Source organism: Gavialis gangeticus, unplaced genomic scaffold, assembly GCF_001723915.1.
Source record: "Gavialis gangeticus isolate Ggan-Ray unplaced genomic scaffold, GavGan_comp1, whole genome shotgun sequence".
NCBI lineage: Eukaryota > Metazoa > Chordata > Crocodylia > Gavialidae > Gavialis > Gavialis gangeticus.
The window spans coordinates 68,413,092-68,439,094 of NW_017728992.1; the positions used below are offsets into that span (position 1 = coordinate 68,413,092).

At 39.6% G+C, this 26,003-nt stretch overlaps 1 protein-coding gene across 2 annotated transcripts in view; it reads right to left on the reverse strand.

Moving 5' to 3' along the window:
• The window catches only part of ATP9B (ATPase phospholipid transporting 9B (putative)), a 447,238-nt gene that overhangs the window by 83,139 nt on the left and 338,096 nt on the right, over window positions 1-26,003 (reverse strand). For both annotated transcript variants that reach the window (XM_019524099.1, XM_019524092.1), the window contains exon 12: window positions 18,259-18,419. In XM_019524099.1, the coding sequence (XP_019379644.1) occupies window positions 18,259-18,419 (161 nt within the window). The remainder of the gene's footprint in view (window positions 1-18,258; window positions 18,420-26,003) is intronic.

Here is a 26,003-nt window from a genome sequence, read left to right on the forward strand (position 1 = left end):
AATCTCCCATTTGAATATAAATTTATCCCAACCCTATTTTATGTTCCCCATTAGTTCATTATACAGTTTTCTTCTTTAGTTCTCTTTCAATTAACTAAATGGAAGCTTTAAAAAAAAAAAAAAAAAATCACAGAATCTACCCTCCATTCCTGTATGCAAGGAAATTATTGATTTGTTAATCCTGCTTCATATTTTGCTATATTTTTCTAAAAACTTTTCCTGTGCATATTCTCTCTGGCACATTTGCACGGAGTGTGCCAGAGAGAACGTGAGAACACACAAGTGTGAAAAACATATGGCAAGTAAATGCAACATTTTTCATACATGCATAAATATTTCTACTTTATGCAAAAACAGAAAGTGATTACACACAGCTAGTAACTTTGACATAGGCAATTTTCAAAGGGAAGCATATAACCTCGGTACAGATAATAGGAGGTTGTAGTACAGGTAGCAGTTAAAGCCCTAGGAGGGCAGCTGAGGAATAATTACTCAAATAGAAAATTGTGAAACTGTTTCTAAAATCGGCACCTGATGGCCAAAGCACACTTGCAGGTTGAGAATGTAGCAGGTTGTAAAAATATGAATGGGACTTCATGATACAGCCATATGTATCTCATGGAACAGTTCAATTGTTATGTATTTGCATCATCTGTGAGAAAGACAGACCACAAGTAGCCTATGGCTGCTGTAGATCCCATTGATTTAGCAGAAAACAGTCCTTGGTTTTTCAGCCATATTATTATACATCTGAATGCAGACTCTAATTCACTTAAATCACCTTTCAAGTAAACTGATTTCTTCTTATGTTTATTTCCACATGTGCAAATGATAAGTTTTCAGGGTTTAGCATATTTTAGAGAAAATGGTTTAATGGATTTTTTCTTTTCGAGTGGCAAAAGTGTCATGCAACTTCATAAAGTCACAACTCTAGAAATCTCAAACAGTTACAAGTATGGCATAAGAATATTTTTATAGGGCATTGGTACTTGTGTCTAGAAGAGTATAGTTGTTACTGATAAGTGCTTTAGATGTTTCTATGAAAGAAAATCTCTGCATTAAAGTGGAGATGGACTTTTCCTGAATCACCCTAAATCCTAGTGAGGTGAAAAGAGGATACAAAGTTATTTTTGGTTGTAAAGATATACAGCCTTTTCCCATCAAGGGAAACTGGGAAGGACCTGTGTATTTGACTATGAATGGAAGGTGCGTTTTTGAGCACACTTCCATATTTAAACTGAAAAGTTCAGTCAGCTCTTCATCTACCTCTTCCCCAGTCGTCTTTTTCATTTTCCTTGAACTCACAAGTAAAACTTTGATGGAAGGTGGAAGCGCTGCTCGACCTGGTACTGGTTAGTGGAGCTTAGGGATCCTCTCCGCAATGTCTCAGATGCGGGCCCCTGGGAAGCAGCAGACTTCCCGGGCTAAGGGGTCAGAATGGGCTATCACCCCCTCATTTCCTCTCAGGATGGAGTCTCCCACAACAAACACATTTTGTTTGGTCTTGGGGAGAATGGGGGCGGTAGCTCCAGTTAAGCCTGTGTTGCCTGCAGGAACTGGCAACTCAGCAGGCTCTGCTGGAGCAGCAAGAGGTTCATACCTGCTGCTAAGCTCCGGCGGGGCAGGGGTCTTGGTGCAGCGGGCCTTAGGGCCCTTGACCACCTTGGTCCATGCCCCTGACTGGACAGAAGGGGAAGTCCCGGAGTTCTCCTTTGCCCTGGAGGGAGACCGTGGTCTACCCTCCAGCTCCCGGGGGAGAAGGGCCTGACAGCAGGAGTCTATCTCCTGCTCACAGTCCCTGATGGCACGCACTCTCTGGACTGTGGCCTGGAGCTCCTCCAGCTTGTGCGCCAGAGACCCCAAAAGGGAGCAGACCCCACAAGAGCAGGTGGCCATGCTCCCAGGCCCCAGAGTCTGAAAAAGGGACAGGCAGCCCCTGCAGCCAAGAGCCAGGGGCTCCGTCTGGGAGGCCGTCTCTGAGGTGCCGGGGGGGGGAGGGGGGGGCGCAGAGCGTGCCCGTCTGCGTCATGCCACTGGTAGGCTGGCTACGGCTGGGGCTGTCTACCCTAGGGGACTCGCAGGCAGGGCCTCGGGCCCTCCTGCGCACCCTCCTGTGCGAACTCTGCGCTAACTCACGTGCCAGCAGACAAGCGCGCCTGTTTGCGCAGCCTGTTCGTGTGCCTCCCTGGGGGCTGGGCGGGGTGAGACCTGGCCCGGCTCCCACTCAGCCGCCACCTCCCACTCTCTAGGGGTTAACACCCTCCCATGACTTAGGGGTCATCACTGATCACAAGATGAACATGAGCCTGCAATGCAATGCTGCAGCTAGTAAAGCGACCAAAACGCTGGCTTGCATCCATAGATGTTTCTCAAGCAAATCCCAGGATATCATTCTCCCCTTGTACTCAGCCTTGGTGAGGCTGCAGCTTGAGTATTGTGTCCAGTTTTGGGCTCCACAATTCAAAAAGGATGTGGAAAAGCTTGAGAAAGTCCAGAGAAGAGCCACGCGCGTGATCAGAGGTCAGGAGAACAGATCTTACGACGAGAGGCTGAGAGCCATGGGGCTCTTTAGCCTGGAAAAGCACAGGCTCAGGGGTGATCTGATGGCCACCTATAAGTTTATCAGGGTTGACCACCAGTATCTGGGGGAACGTTTGTTCACCAGAGCACCCCAAGGGATGACTAGGTCGAATGGTTATAAACTACTGCAAGACTGTTTCAGGCTGGACATAAGGAAGAATTTCTTTACTGTCCGAGCCCCAAAAGTCTGGAACAGCCTGCCATCGGAGGTGGTTCAAGCACCTACATTGAACACCTTCAAGAGTAAATTGGATGCTTATCTTGCTGGGATCCTATGACCCCAGCTGACTTCCTGCCCTTTGGGCGGGAGGCTGGACTCGATCTTCCGAGGTCCCTTCCAGCCCTAATGTCTATGAAATCTATGAAGCACTCCAAGAGCTTGGGCACAGAACATTTAGAATGGTTTAAATGTGATTTAAACCTGAAGTGCACAGAAATACAAGCCAGTTAAATTGGTTTAAACCTGTCTGGAGCAGTTAAAAAAATATACCTGGAAAATGAAGTACTAATCCTGAAACAGTTCACTTTGAACTGTTCAGTGTTGTGTGTGGACAACAAGCATTCTGAGCATGGGTTTGTTCCATCCTCCAGACATCCCACACTACATTATTCCTCACACCCACATACACGGATGCAACTGGCTACTCTGATACACAGCCTTTACTCTGTTGTCCCCAACCACTTTTTTCCCCCTTTTGTTGGCACTTCTTTTTAAAATCAATGTGCTCCCTTATAACGCTTTGTCAATAACAGCTATCTTTCTAGTAACGAGCTGTGTTCTCACTCCTCCTTGACTGCAGCCCTTATCATGCCCCCCCAACCCTTGAGAATCAAAATGCATGGGTCCAAACACTTCACCTACTCCCCAAGTCAAGCAAGCACATTGCACACGTTGATCATCTGCAGTGTACTGAAGTTTACTGAGCTCATGTTTAGAAAACAAGGGAAAGCAGAAAAGTAACAAATACCCCAGCCAATGTCACTTACCCATGGGAATCCACAAGCATGGGTACAAACACTCTCCTAGTTGCCCATTGTAAGGCATGCTGGACTGGGTGCTCACTCCCTCATTCAGTGTCAGAACCGCAGCATTTCATGCAATTACGAACCAGTTCCCAATTAGTGCCATTTTGGAACAGTTCATTGTTATATGTGTCTACACTATAAGATTTGTTGTCCCTTATCTACTGCAGTGGCTCATCACATCCTCTATTGCAGCTGCCTGTGTATCCCAGGGAAGAACAAACACAATAGCTTTGTCTGATCTATTGCTTGCTTCTCTGCTGGATTCTGAGGGCAAAAAACAGATGTCACCTTTGGCTTGCGATAAAAATTATTATAGTGACACAAAGTGAAAACAAACAGGGGTCTGTACCTTTTATCATGCCACAAATGGTCAGTGTGGTGCCTATCTTCAAGAGGAAAGTAGATCTGGGGAACAACAGGCCTATCAGCCTGACCTCTATTCCTGGGAAAACCTTGGAAAAAATTATCAAAGAGACCATTCTTGACAAACTGGCTGATGGTAACATCCTGAGGGACAGCCAGCACAGATTTGTTGCAGGTGGGTCTTGCCTGACCAATCTCATCTCCTTCTATGACCAGGTGACATATCACCTGGACAAGGGAGAAGAGATTGACATCATATATCTGGACTTTAAAAAAGCCTTTGATCTCGTGTCCCATGATCTCCTCATGCAAAAACTGGCCAACTGCGGCCTCGGCTATATCACAGTCCAATGGCTGGGGAATTGGCTCTGAGGTCAGACCCAGAGAATGATAATTGATAGAAGCGAATTATCATGGTGCTCCATGACCAGTAGTGTTCCCCAAGGCTCCGTCCTTGGACCTATACTCTTTAACATCTTTATGAATGATGTGGACATTGGTGTCAGGAGTGGTCAGGCCAAGTTTGCTGATGACACCAAACTTTGGGGTAAAGCATCCACACCTGAGGATAGGCTGGCGATCCAGGCCAACCTTGACAGGCTCAGAAAACGGGTGGATAAAAACCTGATGACATTCAATATGGAAAAATGCAAAGTACTCCACCTCAGGGAAAAAAACTCCCCAAATCACGTTTACAGGCTTGGCAGTGCTATGCTTGCTAGCACCGTGGATGAAAGGAACTTGGGTGTCATGACTGACCACAAGATGAACATGAGCCACCAATACGATGTTGCAGCTGGTAAACTGGACAAAACTCTGGCTTGCATCCACAGATGCTTCTCAAGCAAATCCCAGGATGTCATCCTCTCACTGTACTTGGCCTTGGAGAGGCCACAGCTAGAGTACTGCATCAAAATTCTGGGCTCCACAATTTAAAAAGGATGTGGAGAAGCCACAGACAGTCCAGAGGAGAGCCGCACGTATGATCCGAGGGCAAGAGAACAGGCCTTATGATGAGAGGCTGAGAGTCATGGGACTCTTTAGCCTGGAAAAGCGCTGGCTCAGGCATGACTTAGTGGTTGCCTATAAGTATATAAGGGGTGTACACATCAGGATCTGGATTCTGGGGTAATGCCTGTTCAACACAGCGCTCCCAACGGATGAAAAGGTCAAAAGGTCATAAACTCCTCCAAGACTGTTTTAGGCTGGACACAAGGAAAAACTTTACTGTCCGAGCCCCCAAGACCTGGAACAGACTGCCTCCAGACGTGGTCCAGAGCAACTACTCTGGATTCTTTTAAGAAACATTTGGATGCCTACCTTGCTGGGATCCTATGGCCCTTGCTGACTTCCTGCCCCTGGGGCAGGGGGCTGGACTCGATCTTCCGAGGTCCCTTCCAGCCCTAATGTCTATGAAATCTATGAAGTAGGGTGACCATATGTCTCATTTTAACCCAGACAGTCCTGGATTTCAGAGGCTGGCCCCAGCTGGATGTTGGGAATTATAGTGAGCATTCTGGAAATGCAGGGGTGTGGGCCACAGTCTGGCCAGGAGTCAGAGCAATGCAGAATGCCTTGCAGGTGGACAGGCAGGCACTGCTGCCTGACTGGTGTTTAGCCCTGCCCCCACCAACTTGTGAGAGTGTGGGGGCAGAGGGCCAGTGTCCTGGGTTTCCTGGATGATGTCCTGGATTTCCAGGATTTCCATATGGTCAGCTACATATAAAACCTTAGGAAGTGACGAGATACTGCTCAGGATAGCAAGATGCACCTTGCATCTCTTTTCTGATTTTCTACAATATGACTAAAATGCAAAAAGAGTTTATTCCAGGGACAGAATCTGCAATGGGTGAAGAAAGACTGCTAGTCAATCCACATAGCAAATACAGCCAACAAGTAAGACTTTGTCCCTAACAGGTTTAGTAGTGCTAATGCTATGAGATCATAGGCTTTCTGAATTGGACAGGCAGGTTGATAAATGAAAGAAAATTCCTGAATATTAATGACACTCATAAATGGTTTTAGATTCTGCATGGCTGAAAAGTCTGACCAATGGAGATGAATGTTAGAGGAGAGTACAGGACAGGAGAGACAGATTTTGACATTTTCAAAGCAGTTTAGGGGGTTTAGACATATTGCTTCCATTAATTTTAAAGGAAAATGTGTCAATCTTCTAGACTGCTTTGAAAATTTCAGCCAGAAAGTGTAAGGACAATAATTTTGTGATTTGAAGAGCAAAGGAAAGGTAAAAGACTGCTATTACTACTAAGTGATATTATATCACACAGGCAGTATCTGAAAAATCTATAGAACATAATAAGACTACAATCTTCTGGCAGCAGGAAAACTGTGCTTGGTGATACTCATTGTGCTAAAATGACTGCCCTAACAGGAAAGTACCAGTATCCTGGGGCAAATGTTTAATTTTATTTTAACGTTGTAAAAACTATGGATTAATGATCTCATTAAGAATCTCAGTGATGTATTTGTTGTCATTGTGTACAATGAAGTAAATTTAATGCAACAGGCCAGGTATAGACATTACACTCTTACCAGTATAAGCGACTGGAAACCAGTCTATACCCATAACAGAACAGAAATTTGTCACACAAAACCAGTCTATACCCATAACAGAACAGAAGTTCAGCACATAGACTGATTTAAAAACAGTGGAACCCAGTCTAAGATTTGCATACCCCTCCCCTCCACCAAAAGGCGAATTTGTGTTCTGCTCACTACCAATCTAAACTACACTGCTTACAGAAAACCGGGCTTTTTGAATGTCTGTACCAAGCCACTGAGTCTAACCTCCTGCATCAAAATTAAATACAAAACTAAGAAATGTGGAATAGCTGTAATAAGCAATATAGTCTATCCATTGCAAATATACGATTATGTGTGTGCTGCATATTCTATGCTATTCCTAGCCTTGTTATGAATTTCCACCAGTCCTGTAGATCTCATTATCATTATCCATTTATATTCAGGCATAATTTTCCTTTTGTTATGTCCATTACTCCTAGTTATCGTATGTACTAATGCATCTTCTGTTTCTTTTCCAGCAACTCAGAGGGTGGGAATGAGAACCCAGAATAAATCCTATGGCAAAGTTAGCTGGTTTCTATGGCTGTTCAATGCATCAAACGATGTGTAGATTCTGGGGCAGACAAACGGAAATCTCTATTTTTAATTTAAGCAAATACAAACACTGAATATATTACCAGCAGTCCATTTTTTTACTGTTTTATTTTGATATAAAATTTAAATTTAGTGTTTTTCACAACTTTCAGTGAGACACTAATTTTTATATTGGAATGCATATCTATACTACAAAAGATGACAGAAGAAATCTGGTGATTTTAGGATTATACAAGGCACTAGAGATAGTTTCTTGTTTATAACTCAGCTAGTAGTCAAGGCTTTTGGCAAAGGTAAAGGAAAAACGGACAATGGGAATGGAACTTTTCATTCCATACTAGCTGAGGAAAACAAGTTCCATCAATGCATCCTGACACAAAATCCAGCTATAGTAAACCTTACAGAATGCCACATTACGGTATGAAATGGGACTGCCTGGTACGGAAAAGTTAAAAGGGAAAACTGAAATGATAAATCATTGCATCTGAAGCATGGTAGCAAAATGTACATTAGCCTCTTCAAACAATGCCAGGGAATGCTAGCAGCAGATCTGTGTCAAGTCTAAGTTTAGGCCTGATGGCAGACCCACCCACCTACCCTAAGCACAAATATTCTCATTAACCCCTGCTACTAGACAGAAGCCAGAAGTTTGTAAGAGAGTTTGCAACAAAGTCCACTTAAACAGCAAGAGAAGAACAAGATGAGCAGCTCCATAGCCATTCTCCGGCCTGACAAGCAGGGAAGGGATTAAAATGGAGGCAGAATACATACCTGAACCAGAATACATACCTGAATGGGGAAGGTTAAGGGAAAACAGGAGTGAAAGGAACATATAAAAGTAGGTGAGTGGCAAGAAAGGAGACAAAAATAAGAGAAGGAAGGAAGGTTGAAGAGATGGAAGGCTGAAGAAGGACTAAAGAGGTCTAAAAAGACACATGGGAGGGGGATACAGAAGTGGGGAAAAAGGAAGCAACAGAGGAAGAGAAAGAAAGGAAAACTATGTAGTAAAGCCCTAGGCTGCAAACTACTGGATACTCAAGAATGGGCATCACCATATTTATTACAGTATTGTTTCAGTATTGTGCTCTCTCTGAATTACTTCAATAGTTTAAGGGGTGTAGGTTGTAGTTGCATTGGTCTAACGACATAGGTGGACAAGGTTCTTTGGGTAAATCCAATATCTCTTATTAGACCAACTCTTCAATAGTTTAAAAAACGTGAAGTTGGTAAAAGTGTGTGGTGCTGTGATTTGTGTCACGCTACAATAAAAAATGTGCTAAATGCTTCACAAACAATTGTCATGCACCTCTGAACTCCTTCTATATAGTCTGCTCATTAATTTAGTTCCCATAGTAATACTACTACTAGTATCATAGGTTTTGGAACAGCTTCAAACAGCTGTCATTTTTTGTTACATCAGCATGTTACAAAAGTTTCATTTTTTCCCCTTCTAAATCATAAGATAACAGAAACCTAGAAGGGGAGCAGGGTTGCCAACTGTACATATCCGTGCAATAAATTATATTAATCATGCACTTTGGAGCATCTTGCCTACTCATTTCCCATAGTAGTGGTCTACTGAATGCAACTTAATGGCCCAGCTGAAGTGAAGACCAAATGTCAGGAGGAGGATTTTTTAGGCTTGTTACAGACAGTCCTTAAAAAACAAGCTAAAAAACACCTCCCTGTCAAGCCTGTAAAAAAATTCAGCCATCTGCTAAAGAAAAAAAGAAAAGAAAAACCTAAGTGATCAGAAGCTTGACTGAAGATCTCTCATCAGAAAGAGGCTAGAGAGGCATGCATTGATGGACAGAGAAGGGCTGGGTTCAAATTTAGGAGTTTAAGACGAACCGTAGTAAAAAAGGTTGTTAGTAAAAAGCTTGCAGATAATCTGCAGCTTCTTGATGGTTTGACACCATTTTGCCTGCATCGCAGAGGTACCCACACCCTGGTACCCCCAACTGCATCCCAAACCACAGCATGCTGGCCTCCCAACCCCACCCCCCAAGTCTTACTGTGGATGGCTTCCCCCAAGCCCAATCCTAGCACTGACCCCAAAGAACTATAGCCTGCCTATCTGCAACCCAGCAGAGTTGCAGGCTGGTAATGGGACACAACAGCAGCAGTACATGACTAGGGAGGCTCCTGCGGGCTACAAAGCTCTGAGAGAATGCCCCCTGCAGGATGCTGTGCTTCTGTTCAGACGCTTGCCTGAAGTATATATTGGATACTATCCAGGACATGAACAGAAGAGGGATTTAAGGGGTGATTGTCACTGAGTGGGAACTTTCTATTATCCAGAAGTTCTATTTTTCAGTGGAACACATTTAAAATGTGCATTTAGCAGATTTTGCATTTACTTCTGAGCATGAAAAGTCCTGATAGGTCAGACTTGGAAGACTGAGATGCTTTATAAATATTGATTTCTTCTCTCTCTCAGTTATCTGGGCTTTAGATGGAAAGATGTAAAAGAGGCAAGACTCAGGGTCCCTTGCTGCAAGGCTAAGTTATAGACCAGGGCTTAGGACAATGCCCAGTGCTTTGTAGCCATCACAGAACCAGGACAGGCCTCCTGGCAAATCTGGGGGCTGAGCATCAGCACAGGTGCCCAAAAGAAATGTGTTCCTCTTGGCCCAATGATACAAGCTGTAGAGGTACACTTATAGGCCTGTTGACACTCCATCAGGGACTGGACATTATCCTCACTGATCACAAAAAGTCACACATGATTGGCAAAAGCTGTCCCCTTACCTGGGGGGGAGGGACAGTGGTTTGGAGCTGCAGCCTGTTGGAAGGTCAGGCCCATCAGGTGCTGCGACAGCATGTGGAGCAGTGACTCAATAGTTAGGGCATAGAGCATTCCTAAGAGAGGTCAGCCCTGGGGGATTCCCCTGCAAGCTGGGAATGGGGCACACAGCTCTCTGTTCACCTTCAGGAGGCTAGACAAGTTCTGGTACAGGAGGTCAGCTGGTTAAGGTGAAGACAGGCCCAAAATCAAATGCTTCCAGAGTTCCAATTGCTTGACCTTTTCAAAGGCTTTTTTCTTGATTCAGGGAGACAAGGCCAATGTGATCAGAGAGTTCTATGGCTGCTAGCAGATCATGTAGCTGAAATAGGCTGTCTTGGATGGCTCTGGCAGAAGCACAGTAACTCTTTTCAGGGCCTAAAACAGAAGCCAGGACCATTTTGAGCCAGTTAGGCCAGAGCTTTGGTCAGGATTTTGTAAGTGGTACACAAGAGTGACACTAGTTGCCAGTTCTTAATGTTACTGGGATCCCCCTTCTTGGACAGCAGCATGAGGACTGCTTGCCAGTAACTGACTGGAAAGATCCTATCTTCAAGGCTCTACTGGAAGACACGCATGAGGTCTGAGCCCAGGAGAGGCCAAAAGGTCTTGCAGAATCTGATGGGTAATCCATCAGGAGTTGGTGCCTTCCCTGTGGTGAGGTCTTCAACAGCAGCAGTCGGTTCTGCCAGGGATAGCTCCTGTTTCAGCTTAGCAGCCTCAGATGTGCAGAGCTGATGTGCAGCTGTGGAATAGCCTCTGGGAAGGCAGTCTCAGCTGCAAACAACTCTGTGTAGGAGCTAAAGGCATGCTCTTAGATCTAGGCAGGGTCTGTGAGCACCTAATCCGACAGGGTTGTAAGGTGTCAGGTGATTTTGTTCTGCACACTTTTTCTCTTGGTTGGAAAAGAATCAAGGTGGGCTATCAGTCTCTAAGTTCTTGGATGTGGGCTCAACCCTTTACCAATTCACGTAAGTGCTTCTTCTGGAGCTTGACTCTCATGCAGTCCACGGTCATTACCAGCATCCCTCAGGACAGTCTCAAACTCTACAATGTTTTCCTTTAGTTTTTGCACATTATGGTGCTGGTCTTGGGTTGCTTGATGTTTATAAAAAATCTTGATTTGTACTTTCCCCATTTTCCACTACTGTTTCCAGGAGGGGAAAGTTACTTCTTGAGGCTGTCCAGGTCTGCCACAGGTATGTGAAGAAGTGTCAAAACTGGGCATCCTACAGGAGGCTAACCACTGAGATACCAGTAGGCTCCTCAGTTGTGAATTAAGTCAGGAAAACCCAGCTGACACCAGGCCAGACTATGATCTGAGATTCCTGATGGCACAAAATGGCTGCAGCACAGCAGCGTCAGGTGGCGCTCAGTAATATACAGCTGATTCAGGCAAGGCAGGAAGAACCTATCGGTGGTTGCCTTCACCCATGTGTACTGCTTCATGCTAGGATAGAGATTCAGCCACATGTTTAATAGGCTTGCTGCCTGTACAGTTCTGTAGCTGTCAAACAAGGGTGAATCATGCCCCACCCCAATTCAGGAGGCCATTGTCATTGGCTATAGTCTGTAAAAGGTCATCCAGCATTCTGAAAAAGTGCATCCCTTCCTTGCCCTACCTTTGTTGGGTGCATAGTTATTAATTAGGATGATGTGCTCCAAAGTGGCTTAGGCATTTAATAGGTGAGCAGGAATGATTTTCTGGGTGACCACTGTAGCCATTCTTGGTTTTGGTGAGAAGAGGATGGCAATACTCATAGTGGAAATTGTGCCATGGCTTAGGAAGATTCTTCTCCTTCAGGCAGCGTGCCAGTCTGCTGTGTTGGTTCCATTTGTGTGCATCTCTTGTAACAAAGTGAAGTCTAACCATTTCTGGTTCAGGAACACAAAGAAAGCTGCTTTCTGGGGTTCCTGCATCCATTTATGTTGAGTGAACCAAGGGTAAAGGTCAGCACTGTGAGAGGTTTGAGATGTTGACAGCAAAGAAAGAGAGGAAAGAAAGCTATGAGTCAGAAAGTAGCCCAGAAAGTTGATCTTGGCAGTCAAGGGATTTGTTCTATACTAACAAGTTCCTCTTTCAAGCTGTCATCTTCATTTTCTTTTTGATTATCCCATCAAAGTGCTGTGTTAACTTTTTAGGTCTAAAAGCATGCTATTTTGTTGCTTCCGTAACTCTCAGCTGGTTTTTTGTACTATGAGCTAAAGCTAGGAAAAGTTTATACTTAGGGAACCATTCAGGTGCTTGGCTCAACCTTCTAGAATCCCCTTCTTCATCAAGAAACCTAATAATTTTTTTAAGGGAGTAACCTTCCCTGAATGCATTCTCTATGGAAGCAGCAGACGACTGGTGGTTTTCCTGCTAGACATCAAGAGTGGATTGTTTCCTGCTTTGAAGGGTGGACTGTTGGATATGTTAGGGCAACCAGAGCCCTTGAGTTCCACATCTTTCCTTGACCCATCTTGCTGGTGGGAAGGTACAGGATAGTCCACTGGAGTTAGAGATGCCTATTCCAGAAGACCATGAGGAGTTTTTGGAGCCTTTTGAGTTTTCTGTGCCACAGTGTGAGAAAGTGTCAGAGAGTGAGCCTTTTCCAGGAGGCCCCATGGCATGTAGGATTCTAGAGGTCAAAACCAACATTGCAAATTCTACCTGGAAACATGGATCACCAAGCACCAGAGTATATGCAAATTGCTTTACCCTGCACTAAATTCTTGTTTTCAGGTTTAAAGGCAAAGTCCTACATACTAGTCTAAATCTGAAAATAACGCAAAGCACGAATTATGAAATACGGTCTACACTCAAAGGAAACAAATCTTCTGACCAAATGGAGATGAAAAGTATATTCCTAGACACTGCTGCATGATTCACAGACTCACAGAAGTTTAGGGCTGGAAGGGACCTCATGAGATCATTGGGTCCAGCCTCCCTGCTCTGGGCAGGAAAGACTGCTGGGGTCAAATAACCCCAGCAGGTTGTGTCCAGTCTTTCCAATCATCACTGCTTCATGATTACCTGACAGAAAACAGACATGATGAAACCGTATGGAATGCTACAAAAGCACTGTTTGTAAGACTAAACTAAAACCAACAGACTAAAGCCAACCACAAAAGATAGTTAGTCTGTCAAGCATAGATTTACCTCCTCCCACTTAGAGAATACATGCAAGTCAAAAATCACCTTGGGATTGAGGACATCAAGAGCCTTGGATCAAGGGAGAAAAAAAAGCTATTAGTGCCATGCTGAGGTCCAAACTCAGGTTTCACAAGGATCAGTGAAATTTGAGGCATTCAAGTACATTAAAAATTCCTGTCACAAAACTCTCTATGAACTTAATCATAATTTCAGAAACCTAGTGGACAGTATCTAGTCTGTTTATAAGCATAAAGAGAGCTTCTCATAAAAGACAGCACTAAAACCTTACTTTGGCATCTTCCCTCATTTAGATGATACATGGACCACTATTGGTAAAGAAAATCACTGTTCTTGCCAACTGCCTTGCAGCAGCATGAAAAACAGATTATCAAATGGAAGGGTCCTAATTATTAAAATATTCAAATGAACATCACTGGCCTATTATATGGCACGTGAGACTGGAACTTCAACTATGATCTCAACAACAATACAGCCATGCTGGAGGCACACTCATAGGATGGATTTTTTCCCATGTACTTGTGTAATAATGGCTTCATGTAAGGACAACAGCACAGATGCAGACTATCTTATAGAAAGTGATAGAAAATGCATATCAACTAAAGTCTCTATTTAGCACACGTACTTCAATGTTCATAATGACTCCAGAGGAATAAATAGCATTTTTAATGTCAGCTCATTAAATCAATTTAGGGGTCAATACAGGGCTTGGGAAATACTCATTCAACATTCAATCAGTTTGTGAATGACCTGTTTCCTACTCTAGTTAGGGCAACATCTTTAGTGTTTGGGATGATGAAACACTTTTCCCAATCTCTCTCCTGCTCCCCAAATTTAAAGTCTGGCTCAAGTTTCCATGAGCATTAACTAATGCAGTTTCTAGTATGAATAGACTCTGCCTGAAACAGCTGATTTTTTCCCCGCAACTGATTTCCTTTACCTGTGGAGAAGAGCTCAATTATTTTCCCCCTCATAACTGTTTTAGAAGCATCCAACAGTGAAAGGAGACAACTCCTGGTGTTTCATTATCATTATTCTGGCAATTCCTATCCCAGATGGTTTACAGTTCACGTACAATCTTGAGAATAGGTCAATCTTTACCCTCTATGCCTAACATCCTGATGGGAGGTAGAGAAGTGTAGTGACATTTGAACAACAGTATGATCCAAGTTGTTTATTTCGTTGATAGAGTGGGTAGTGACCTTGTACAAGGCTGACTCAATTTAAACAGAAGTCAGTCTAGAAATAGACTGCCTCTTGAAGAAAGTATATTTTCTGCTAGATACCTATTCACTCTCTCCTTTTAGATACCAAAACGTCACATTTTGGATCTAATATATCCTTTCTAATATCACTTCTTTTGATATTAACCTCCAATATTTGATAAAACTAATTTCTATTATACAAGCAGAAAGTAGTTAATATTAATTAAAACATTTTATTCAAAACATGGGCAAAACCAGTACACAGAAAATAGTGCAATGAGTCTTGCTATCTTGTTGCTCAAGGAGCAGTTAATATAGGTGGTCTTGCAGGACTAGAGATGCAAGTGGAAGAATTAGAAGAATGTTCCTCTTCAGGTCATGAAATTATGCAAAGCACTGAAGAATATTACTAAAATAGATGGGACCCCTTACTCTGGAATAAGGAGACTCTCCCTTGGTTTTAATATCTTTTTATTGGCAGGGATGGAACTGCTATAAAGTTGTATCAATCAGGGGTTAGGTATGTGTTCCATCCTAATTCAGCTGCATCCAGTAACAAGTTATAACTACCCTCTATTTATTTTAATAAACTTAGATTTAAAACCATGGTTCTTATTAAAGAATTTAGTGAACCCTGGCAAATAGTCCCCTCTAAACTCTTAATTTGCCCTGTTCAAAGACAGATGAGGGCAACTGTCGGGAACCTAAAATGTTTTAGAGAGCTCGTGGGATATCAGGCACATTTTCTTGAGTTTGTTTTACTGATGTAGCATACATAGTCTCTACACACAGGTAGTGCCAAGCTGTATTTAGCTCTATCGTCCTTATGTTTATATGTACTGTGAAATGTATTTTTTATAGCAGGGCCAGGATTGTATACTGGGAGAGACTCCAAGCCTAAATGGCTGAAGCGAAGTAACAGCTGAAAGTTTGTTTACTCAACAGGACCTTCCAGACCATGATGAATTAACATTTCAAAGGAAGAGACCCCTAAGAACACCACCTGAAAAGACACAGAGGGGAAATTAAGTGAGACACACTATCTTTAGGATACTAGATTAGTAATCTTTGAGTCTGAAAGGATGCAAATATTCTCTCTTGCATAATTAGAACTGGACAGACATTTTGTGTCGTAAACATGTATGGGGTAGGGGCAGTAAGTTACATAGTGTGGCTCCCCATGAATCTAACAGGTGATATATGTAAATGGCCAGATAAGAAACCCTACTTAAGCTCTGCCATGAGAGCAAGTTGGGATCTTCAGTTTTTTTCCTGGGGCTTAGAGGAACACTGGAGCCCCTCAGCTAGTGGGCGGAGTAGAAACTACATTCTTGAATTTAAGATTTAGGGTAAGAACAATTTATTGTTCTGTCATTTCCTTTTGCTTGTTTGTTCTAATATCTCTGTCTATATCCCAATGTATGGTAACTGATTTCTTATGTTTTTTCTTGGTTTTTTTTTTTACAATAAATCTTTTTGTTATCTTTTATAACTTACTTATTGTCAGGGTAAGTGCAATTTCAGAGTATTTGACCATACATGCGGGCCTCTTCTCTAGAAGGAGAGTCCATCTTTTCTGAGTACATGACTGGACAAAGGTGCAATTCTTCTAGCTGGCAAAATCTCCTCTGCTAAGAGTTGGAAAGGCCCAGGAGAAGCAGGTAAAGGTGAGGTGTCTTTGGTCAGAGAACTGACCTTTGGAACACCTCAATCTGCTCTCAATGGTCACAGCAGATGTCAGAGAGGGGTTTGGGGCAGAAGGGCACCCCTGAAGATGTGAGAACATCCCAGGAGTGTCTTAAAGGCTCTTCTGGCCACATCTGGGGTTGGAGAATGTCACAGTAACATAAACCCACCCCACCACTTACGAAAAATAAACATTTTTTACCTCTACAGATAGACTTGCTAACTCTGTAATACTAAGTAACAGAAAAGTAATACATGTCAAAGAGCAACACCATACAAGAAACTATAGGGAGTTCTGACACAAACAACAGTTTAAAAGGTGCCAATAAATCCATAACACAAAATCTGTTTGCAACAGAGCATAAACCAATTTGATATACTCATTGATAGGTAACTACCTAATTTGTTGGGGGTGCCTCCAGATTTTGTGGGGAGAACATGGGCTTGGACAGCCATTTTACAGGTGGAGCGTGGTGGCCCCATCATGCCCGATTGCAGAAGAGATCCCAGTGGCCCATCCCCTTACTGCTGACTGGTAGGGGATGCCTGTCATGTAGCCCTGCTCTTTGCCACGCAGCCCTACCCCTCACTGCCGATGAATGGAGAGGGGCAGAGCCACAGGACAGGCAGCCCTTGCAGCCAATCAGTGGCGAGGGGTCATCTGGTCTTCTAGAGCTGGTCTTTTTTTGTAATAAAATAAAGAATCACTGTCTTGCAATATGCATAACCACTACCTCACACTTTTTTCCTGAATCATACTGTCCACAGCCCTTTGAGCAGGCAGCACCCTCCCCTCACTGGGCTGCTGCAGTCTACTGAGGACCTGCTGGGTCCCTCTGAGGAGCCAGTATTTTCTGTTCCGTAATTTTTTTCCCCATGGATTTTACAAACATTGCCTGAATTTCATGGGTAATGTCAAATTTCACGGAGCAAATGTGGTATATCCCTGCTCATTGATGAAGTAATATATAGTTTGGCTTAAAGCCACATCTTTCTGTGCATCTCTAATGCTACCTTTGAGGAAGATCAGCCCTATAGCTCTACAGACAAAAAGCAAAAAAATATAGTTCCCATTCCTAAAAATTCAGTTCCATCCTTAGGTATCATATAAATCTGACACGAGCAGTGCTGACCTCCTGCAATGGGCATAAGGATCCTGGGTTTAAAGTTTTTCCCCAAGAGATTATTTATTGGTAAGCAGGTGCATACATACAGATATACACTCTTAAATATTTCTCACTGCCTTATTAAAAACCATCATCAATAATACATGCATTTCATTTTAAAAAAAGACCAATTTTGTATTAGTTACAGTTGCACTAGCCTCCAAAAGTCTGAAAATACAATATCCCTTACTTATTGTATTCTTTTCCATTTTATACTCCAGACATCTTACAAAGCTATTTAAGTACTTTAAAAAAGTCTGAGATTTCTTCAGTTGATATATTTATTGAGTATCAAACAAGTAACATTTGTAAAACGCACATTTTTCCCCTTGAAAATTTTAAATGGACGAAATGTAGATTTACCTAGTTTTCAGTAAGGAGAGCCCACAACTTCAGGAACTTATTTCTGTGTTTTGGACATCACTACAATCTAAAAGTTAGCAGCTATCTTTGTCTTGACCTGTAGAGGGAGTTTCCTCATTTTTGCAAAAGCAAGCTCTATCGAAGTGGAAGATATTCTTACCTGTGTAAGGCTTCTTGTTACAACTTACATTTCTGTAGGAGACCATAGTGTTCTAGTTTATCTGCAATTTGAATATACTGTACTCATGTTTAATGAACTAATTAATTCAGGGCAAGTTTCTACTTGGTCACAGTATCTAACACCTGTTAAAAAGCCCTTTAGTTGCAAAAGAACCATAATATTATACAGTCATTAAGCTTAAATTAAATATATTAGAGTAGTGGAAAAAATCTTTTTATACAGTATTTTAGCCAGTGAGACAAGAACATTTTAAATAATTAAAAAGGCATTAGAAGTTACAAATGCCAATATATATCAAATAGCTTGTTTAAATACACGTTTTCTAAAATTGTTTTCTCAAATATACTCAGATTGTATCCTTATTAATAAATGTATGCTAGTAAAAGGATTAGATATCCTGATTACTCCAGCAGATGAACATTATACAAAAAATACAACAGTATTGTTTTCTGTAGAGTGATCCTTCAAGAATCAGCAGATTTGTTGGCACCTTCTTCTTCAGCTTCCTGATAAGATCAATTTCCTTCACAATGAGAACCAAGTATAAATTTCAAGAAAGCCGCATTCAGTGAAATTAGACATCTGCGTTTTCCTTTTGTTCTTATACATACCTGATGGGGATAATGTAGGAAAACAGGAGGAGGAACCGAAAAAGGTTGCGGTACCATGGACCCACAAATCCTTGCAAGGTTACCATAACAACTGACAGTGCAACGAGAGCCAAAAACAGGGCTTTGGTCAGTTGATTCAGTTCAAGGTCCAGCAAACCAATCTAAGGAAAACAATTCAGTAAATCCAGGTTAGCCATAAATTGTTCATATACTCACACTTCTGCAATACAAAAAATTGGAAATAAAAGGCCAATAATAATTATTAGAATTTTCATTTTTCGTATGCTCAGCTCAATTCTAACAACACATTCTAATAAACAACTCTGATTACACTTATATGCGATAGAAATTGTTTATTTAAAGGCCAATTACATTTCCAACACTCACGCTATGAAATGTACCACAAATGTCTTTTGGTGACCTTTATTATATCCTTCTTGGGGCTATCCCCCAATTTCCTCCTATTATGTGTATATATATATTTTTCCCCCTCCGAGAAAAATTGCTGAATCTTTGTGTTATCCTTGAAGCATGGTGAACTGTTCATTTGTTGGCATTATATCACAAAACTTGTTACGCTTGAAAATCAAAATCCAATAATATATTCAGTTGCATGTCTAACCCATCTTAATTTGTTACCATTCAGTGCTATTTTAAAGAAATACCATTTGGAAATCTGCAGTATTAAAAAAAACAAAACAACTTTTAATAAATAATGACATAAATAGAAAAAATCCATTTCAAATGTAATACTTATTTTTAATTTAAGACAGCAAAATAGAAACCAAGTTTTCCACAAGTAAAATAAAAACACATTCAAGGAACTCTTATAAGTGCTATCATAAAAATGTGTTCGTTGGGCAGTTAGCATGCTTCTAAATAAGAGGCATTTTGAATACAGTACAACTAAGACTTCCACTTTTCCAATAATGTATATTGTATTATAAGTATTTGAGACCCACTTTTACGGATGATCTTATAGTCATGAAAATATGTGGGAAAATCATGTCAGCAAGGCTTCCCTAGGCTCCTTTACAGAGGCTCTTTTATCTGTAGACCTTGCCAGCAAAACCAGTAAAACATAACACTTCCCCAGATAACAAACAATCTGTAAAGGAACTATATTTAAGTAGTTCTGAAAAATTCCAGCATTCTTGCTTGTGCACAGGCTGTCCCTTCCCTTGAGAACTAGGCAGCTGAAGACCACAGCGGCTGATTTATCAGCTGCATTTAAAAAGCAGCACAACGAGGACAAATATCTTGCAATTTCCGCTGCTTCAACTACTACATAGTTTATGCTTGAATTATTGAGAAAAATAGGTTTTTGGATTAAAATGAAGAAAAATTAAGCCAGGGAAGTAGAGCATGTTTCAAAGCCCAGATCTTTTTGCGTTGACAAAGGCAGTCTAAGTTTCAGGCCTCGCTGAGGATCAGATGAAGTCATTATTCATTCAGTCAGGGAAAAAAGACTCAATTACCTCAACCTAAAGATGCTATCAATGAATGCAAAGTGCATATTTTACTCTATTCATCCAAATCCCATTAAAAAGTGAAAGGAATGATTTAATCTGGCCTTCTAGAGTTGGTCTTTTTTTGTAATAAAATAAAGAATCACTGTCTTGCAATATGCATAACCACTACCTCACACTTTTTTCCTGAATCATAGCAGTGAAAGACTGTAAAGGCAGAGACAAAAACTAACAGAAATGAATACAAAGTTTCTTTTGAAAAAAAATGCCACTTTTAGGCTGGAAACATTAAATGTAGGCCACTGCACATTGATATGTAGCTAATACAAAGCAGTAATACCTTGCTAATTGATGACGACAGATGTGACTATAAGAGTTTAGAATCCAACAAAAAGCTGTTGGAACAATTTTTTTAAAAAGAGAGGGGGGAAAATCTCTGGTAAAAGATTTTTTCCAAATACATGGCAAATGTCTTCTTTTGGGAAAGTGATTTGTCCTCTTGCAAGATAACTTTACCCCTGTCTAGTCTTCACATCATATTACTGTCAGTAGTCTTAGCATTTCTGTTTTCTATACTAAGTGAAGTCAACTGTGACATCCTCCTTTTTTGGTAGGGTGCATGTACCTCCAAAACTCTTTTCTGGAATTAGGTATACTTAAAAATACAAGGTATGTAGCTTTATACTATACTTTTACACGTATAGTATTTTCTGCAATCAAAGCATGAATCACAAACCATTTTATCTAGGTAGCTAAACATTTCATATTGACATCTAACCAATTTTCCATTAAGTAGGCTTCAGTGTTGGTGAAATAGGCAAGTTCCTATTTCAGTGTACACACCAGATCCTGCACTTTTATAAAAAAAATTGTAGTGTGCGATCTTTTAAAAAATGAATCATTTCCTAGTCACAATAACCTGTTCTACCCTAAAATATTCATAATGAGAATAAGTAATTATGACTACATAAGAAATAGATAAATTAAGTATATTAAGTAATTTTCAATATTTATTGCTATTTCCCATATTTGTAAAACAAATTTTCTTCTACTTGTCATAATATTTGTTCTATTTGAAACAACTGTGATAAGAAAATTAAATACGCCACTGGAAATTTTAATCTCCAAGGGAAAATTTGTACATAATGTCTACGACAACCACAATAGTTTTGCAAAGGGGCTGCTCTAGGATAATGAACACAATAATTGCCTGTATAATCTAAAATGCTACTAATGGCAACAATCACAAATCCATTTAGCTCCTCTTTAATTTATGTACCAAGTTTTAAATAGCTAATGGTTCTCAGTAAAATAATGGTTTATACCAACAATAAAGGGTAAGTATGGCATTCTCCTGCTTCAACAAAAAAAATCCATCAGTCTAGTTTTTATATTATTTATTTATTTATTATGTTTGAATCAATGAATGAGTAAAGGGCCCCAATATTCACCATGTAGCACTGTACTGTACATCAGAAAGTTACAAGGTGGAAGTCACACTATTCACATTAATGAAATCAACTTATTGTAATTAACAAAAGGTAAAAGATGACAAAAACTTTACCCATTAACAAATAATGAAAAACATCAAAATAATAAAATTATTATGATGAACAGCCATCTATGGTTTACTTCTGTGAGGACATCATGCTTTGCAGTTATTCTGCTACTAATATAATAGCTTTCCCAATGTTATAAACCAAATAGATTACTACAACTACTGGAAAAACCCTCCTAATGTTTTAATGTAAAATGTGACATTTCATGAAGATTTCCACTGGTACAAATATGTCTCAACATGTTCCTTAAGTCAGCTCAGTTACAATTTAGTCTAAAACTGCAATGGATCTAACAATGGAAGAAGAGCTTGTGCAGTTTCTCACCTGTAACTTTTTTTTTATAAGGTATCCTGATTTTGATGTGTTTTCTTAAGTAAGGCTTTTTAAAAGTAATTATATTGCAGTAATCATTCAGGTTCTGCACTGCCTAACATCATATTGACTGCAATGGGGTTTCATGGCATGTATATCAGAGACAGATTTTGCCCTTCATTTACATTGCAATAGTTGAAAATGCCTTGAATACTAAAACACACTCTGAACTGAACTTTAAGTATCATTTAAGAAATAATGTGATTACTTTTCTTTACACTCTTAAAGTCATTATAGCTCTATTTTAAAGTAGCAGAAATACCATAAAATGTAGATAAATACAATTTAGTAATTTCAGACTCTAAATTGTGCTCTTGCTTATACATAGTTTTTGTATAAACATATATTGCATTTCTTAGCTTCTTTTTTAAATGTTGGGCTAAACTAAACAAATTTTGTCACTTAGAAAAATGGCTGATATATGGCAATTCTTTCACAAAAACGTTAGCTGCATATGGACTACTAAACATATCAGCAGAACAAATATAAAGCTCTCTGGTTTATTACACCAGTAATCTTTTGAATAAAATAATTTTTAATTTTGTTTTAAAGATTCTCTAAAAAACCCCTGAAAAACCATAATGCTGCAATCACATTTTCTATTTTAATATTTTATGCTAAATCTGAATAAGAAAGTTTCAAAGTCTCTAAGTCTGTCCTTTTGCTATTTTAATCATTAAAAAAACTCCTATAATTTAACCTGCCAACTATCACATAGTGCATTTCTTTATTAAACAAGTGCCCACTTTGGATAATAGATTAAACAAATTCCAGATATAATGTTAGGACTCAAACCTATTCAAACACAGGAGATTTGAAATTTATGAATTTTCTGTTAACTCATCCTACATGCAAACTTAATACAGGGCAATATGCAAATTAATGCAAACTCTATCATGCTCTGTACCAAGCTGTTTCTTGACTTTTTAATAAAGCAACCACTAACATACACAAAAGAGCATGACAATACTTAAAAACAAAACAGCTACAGAAAAAAAGTTTTCTACACTTCATCAACTTTTCACATTGAACAATCATTCAGTCCTAAGGGAAGTAATGACTAACTATAAAAAACATTTCCTGAAGTGTTAAAAAGCTATTACAATCCTTATATTTTCAGGATTATTTAGGCATTTTGCAAGCTAAGTATATTTACCCTTTAGAATTAAAATAAAATCTAGAAAATACCAATCTGGATCTTTCATTGCATTTAACACTGATTCTCTGCAAAAATGTACAATATAATTTCAAAGTGCCAACAGAGACATGCTGAATTCTTTTATTGCTTTGAATAGCAAATCATATGTCTTGAAATCTGAATTAAATACCTATACTATATTGATTTGGAGGTGAATACCAAGCTAAAAGCTTTTACATGTTTGAGCTGTCATAGTGCTTATATATAAATACATATTAGATTTTTATTTTTTTACTTAAAATGCATTTACCTTACAACAAACAATAAGCATACATTTTTACATGCATAATTTGGAAGCCTATGTCTAGAGAACATAACTAGTTTTTACAAAAATATTTCACACAATTAATTTTCTATGGCTCTAAGTACAGAAATTAATGGTACTCCTCTCTATATATCTTCTGCAAAGAAGTTTCAGTACATTAAGAATTAGGGTTCTGAGTAAATGCTGTCATTTTCTGGTTATTTCTATTATGTTAATGAGTCATTTGTATGGTATTTACATTTGAATTAAACTTACCTCTTCAATAACGTATTTCCTTTTTGTAATATGTATAATAGCACACCAGAATGTAAAATATAAATATATGCATTACCTCCCCTCTTCACCTTTGGTAAATAAACCTTATGTTCACTTTCTATTGCAGGCACAGTCCCATGTCAAATATTTTTGACCTGGGGCGCAAAAAGTTAAGCACCCATACACCTATTTGAGAGTGGCCTGATTTGCAAAAGTGCTGACGTTCACTACCTCTCATGAAGGTAACAGGAGTTGTGGGTGTCTGTTACCTCTAAAACCCAAAATTTATTTATCTACCTAGATTTCAGAGTCAAGGTGCCCAAAGTAAGGTGCTTATGTTTAAAAAGATTAAGTGATTTTTTAAAAAAAGATCTGGCTTTCAAAGATGATATTCTTTATCAGAACATACATTATTTTTACCTGTATGCACAATAAAACTGTAGTTTTTAAAGGTGAAAACAAAACAAAATGAATTTATCTAGAAGCAATGTGACTTGTGTTTAGCTTAAAACAAATGGTGAATTTTATTTTTATTTTCATTCACATTAATTTCTAGTATACCAAAGAGCTTAAAAAAATAAAAATAAATACTCCACCCTTTTCCCCTCCCCCATATATCCTCTTTACCCCAGTAATCCTGAATCTGCAGTATCGCTTTTACAGTATGGATTATGCTGGTTAATAAGTTTGCTTGCATGATTAGTTACATGCTTCCTTAACCTATTTCAGTATCTTGCCATATTATGCCTGCCTCAAGGTTTTAAAGATAAGCAGCAATTTCCTAAAGGGATGCCATATCATAGTTTGGTCAGCAGAGGGTACTCAAGATTGGTGCTATATATCTTTTCCCCAAGAAAGCCCTCATTTGGTAATATAGTACAAGTAAACAATGCCATTTTTAACTGGGTCACTTATACTCTTAGAGTAAACAGACAGCAAATACTGCTATGCAAATGGCACCATTTTTCTCTCATTATTTATTCTTTTTTAAACACTTGGTTTATATTAAGCTAGTCAGAATAACTCTAGGTTAATGCAATTTGTAATATAAATCTAATGCATAGTCTATTTCCATATTTATACTTCCTTCTTTAAGAAGTTATTTTCAACTTATCATGAAATAGATTCCTACGTACAGACCTAAACTAATAAATATCACAAAGTTTCAGTACGCATGTGCAGTTCACTGATACTCTACATTCTTTTAACTACTTTGACTTAAAGTAGCTATTACACAAAGTAACACCTGATAAAAATGTATACTAGGCATATTACTGAAAAGGTTAATGGCGTCTAAAACTAGCTTGTCTACAGAGGAGGTTTGGTTTGTTAATATCATGCTGTCCTCTTTTAGATGCTATCAATTATCAGTCATTTTCACAGGTCCTTCATCAATTTACAATAATTACTTCAATAACCTGTGCTATCTAGTGACATCAGAAACTCCAAAATCTAACAGCATTCAGAGAATCAAATCACAGGACTGAACACTGAAAAAACTCCACTTTTCAAACTTATGTGCTAAAAGTTAGGCACTTAAATAAAAATGGTCAGATAATCTGAGCATTCACAGCTGTCATTAAAGCAAAATGAAAATTGGTACTACTCAGAGACTCTGAAAATCTGGACACTTTTTGGATTGCAAAATACAGAATTAAGATACCTAATTTCAGAAGCGACATTTGAAAAGTTTTTGGTCCAAGTTTTCAGTTGTCACATGCTCCCCTTGCCTTTGGTAATTTTACAATTATACAGACATTGTAATTGATGCCAATAATTTATTTTTGAGATTGGTTTTTACGTTATTTAATTATCCAAAAATTTTCGAGGTTCATCACCCAAATTCTAATTTACTTGCTCTCTTAACAGTTAGATCAATGAACACACAGTAACTGCACACTAAATACATTAAAGCACATTCACTGGAGATGAGTGCTTATCCTTCACCGCCAAAACAGGATTACGTATGTTGGGGGATATACTTCAGACGCCTGATGACAACCCTCCCACAAGGTTCAGCGTGTATATACTGTGTTTGAAATGAAATGGATACTTTGGATGAGCATTCAAGTCGTACAATTTTTTAAAAATATCATCTCCTTCCCCACCTCACACAAAATGGGAAAGTGGTTGAAATTCCCGCTTGGGGCTTATTCATAATCCTCTTTGGCAGGACAACTCCCATAATTAGAAACCATAAATTAAATTAGTATAAACTTATGTTTCAAAGATTGTGTCCCTCTATTTTGTGGGCCAATAGTAAATTTATTAAAATAAACAAAGACATTTGCACATATCAATACTACTTTTTTTGCCTTTAGAGTTTTCTTCAGGGATTTTTTTATATTTGTGGAAATTCAGTTAAAAAATAAAGTAGTTTAAATTGGGTTAATTTTGAAAATTTTAAGCAATGTTCTCCATGCAGAGGGCTTGTAAGGTGTATAGGAAGAGTAGAAGAGACTTTTACTATTGTGCATTTATTACAGTGGCGATCAACCTGAAGCCTATGGGCCAAATCTGTCCCATAAGGGTCCTCATGGGTTGGGAAATTTGGCAGTGGGAGAGCAATGGCAATTAATACAGCCACCCCCTTGCTTCCCCCCACAGCCAGGTTGGTTGGGCCACGC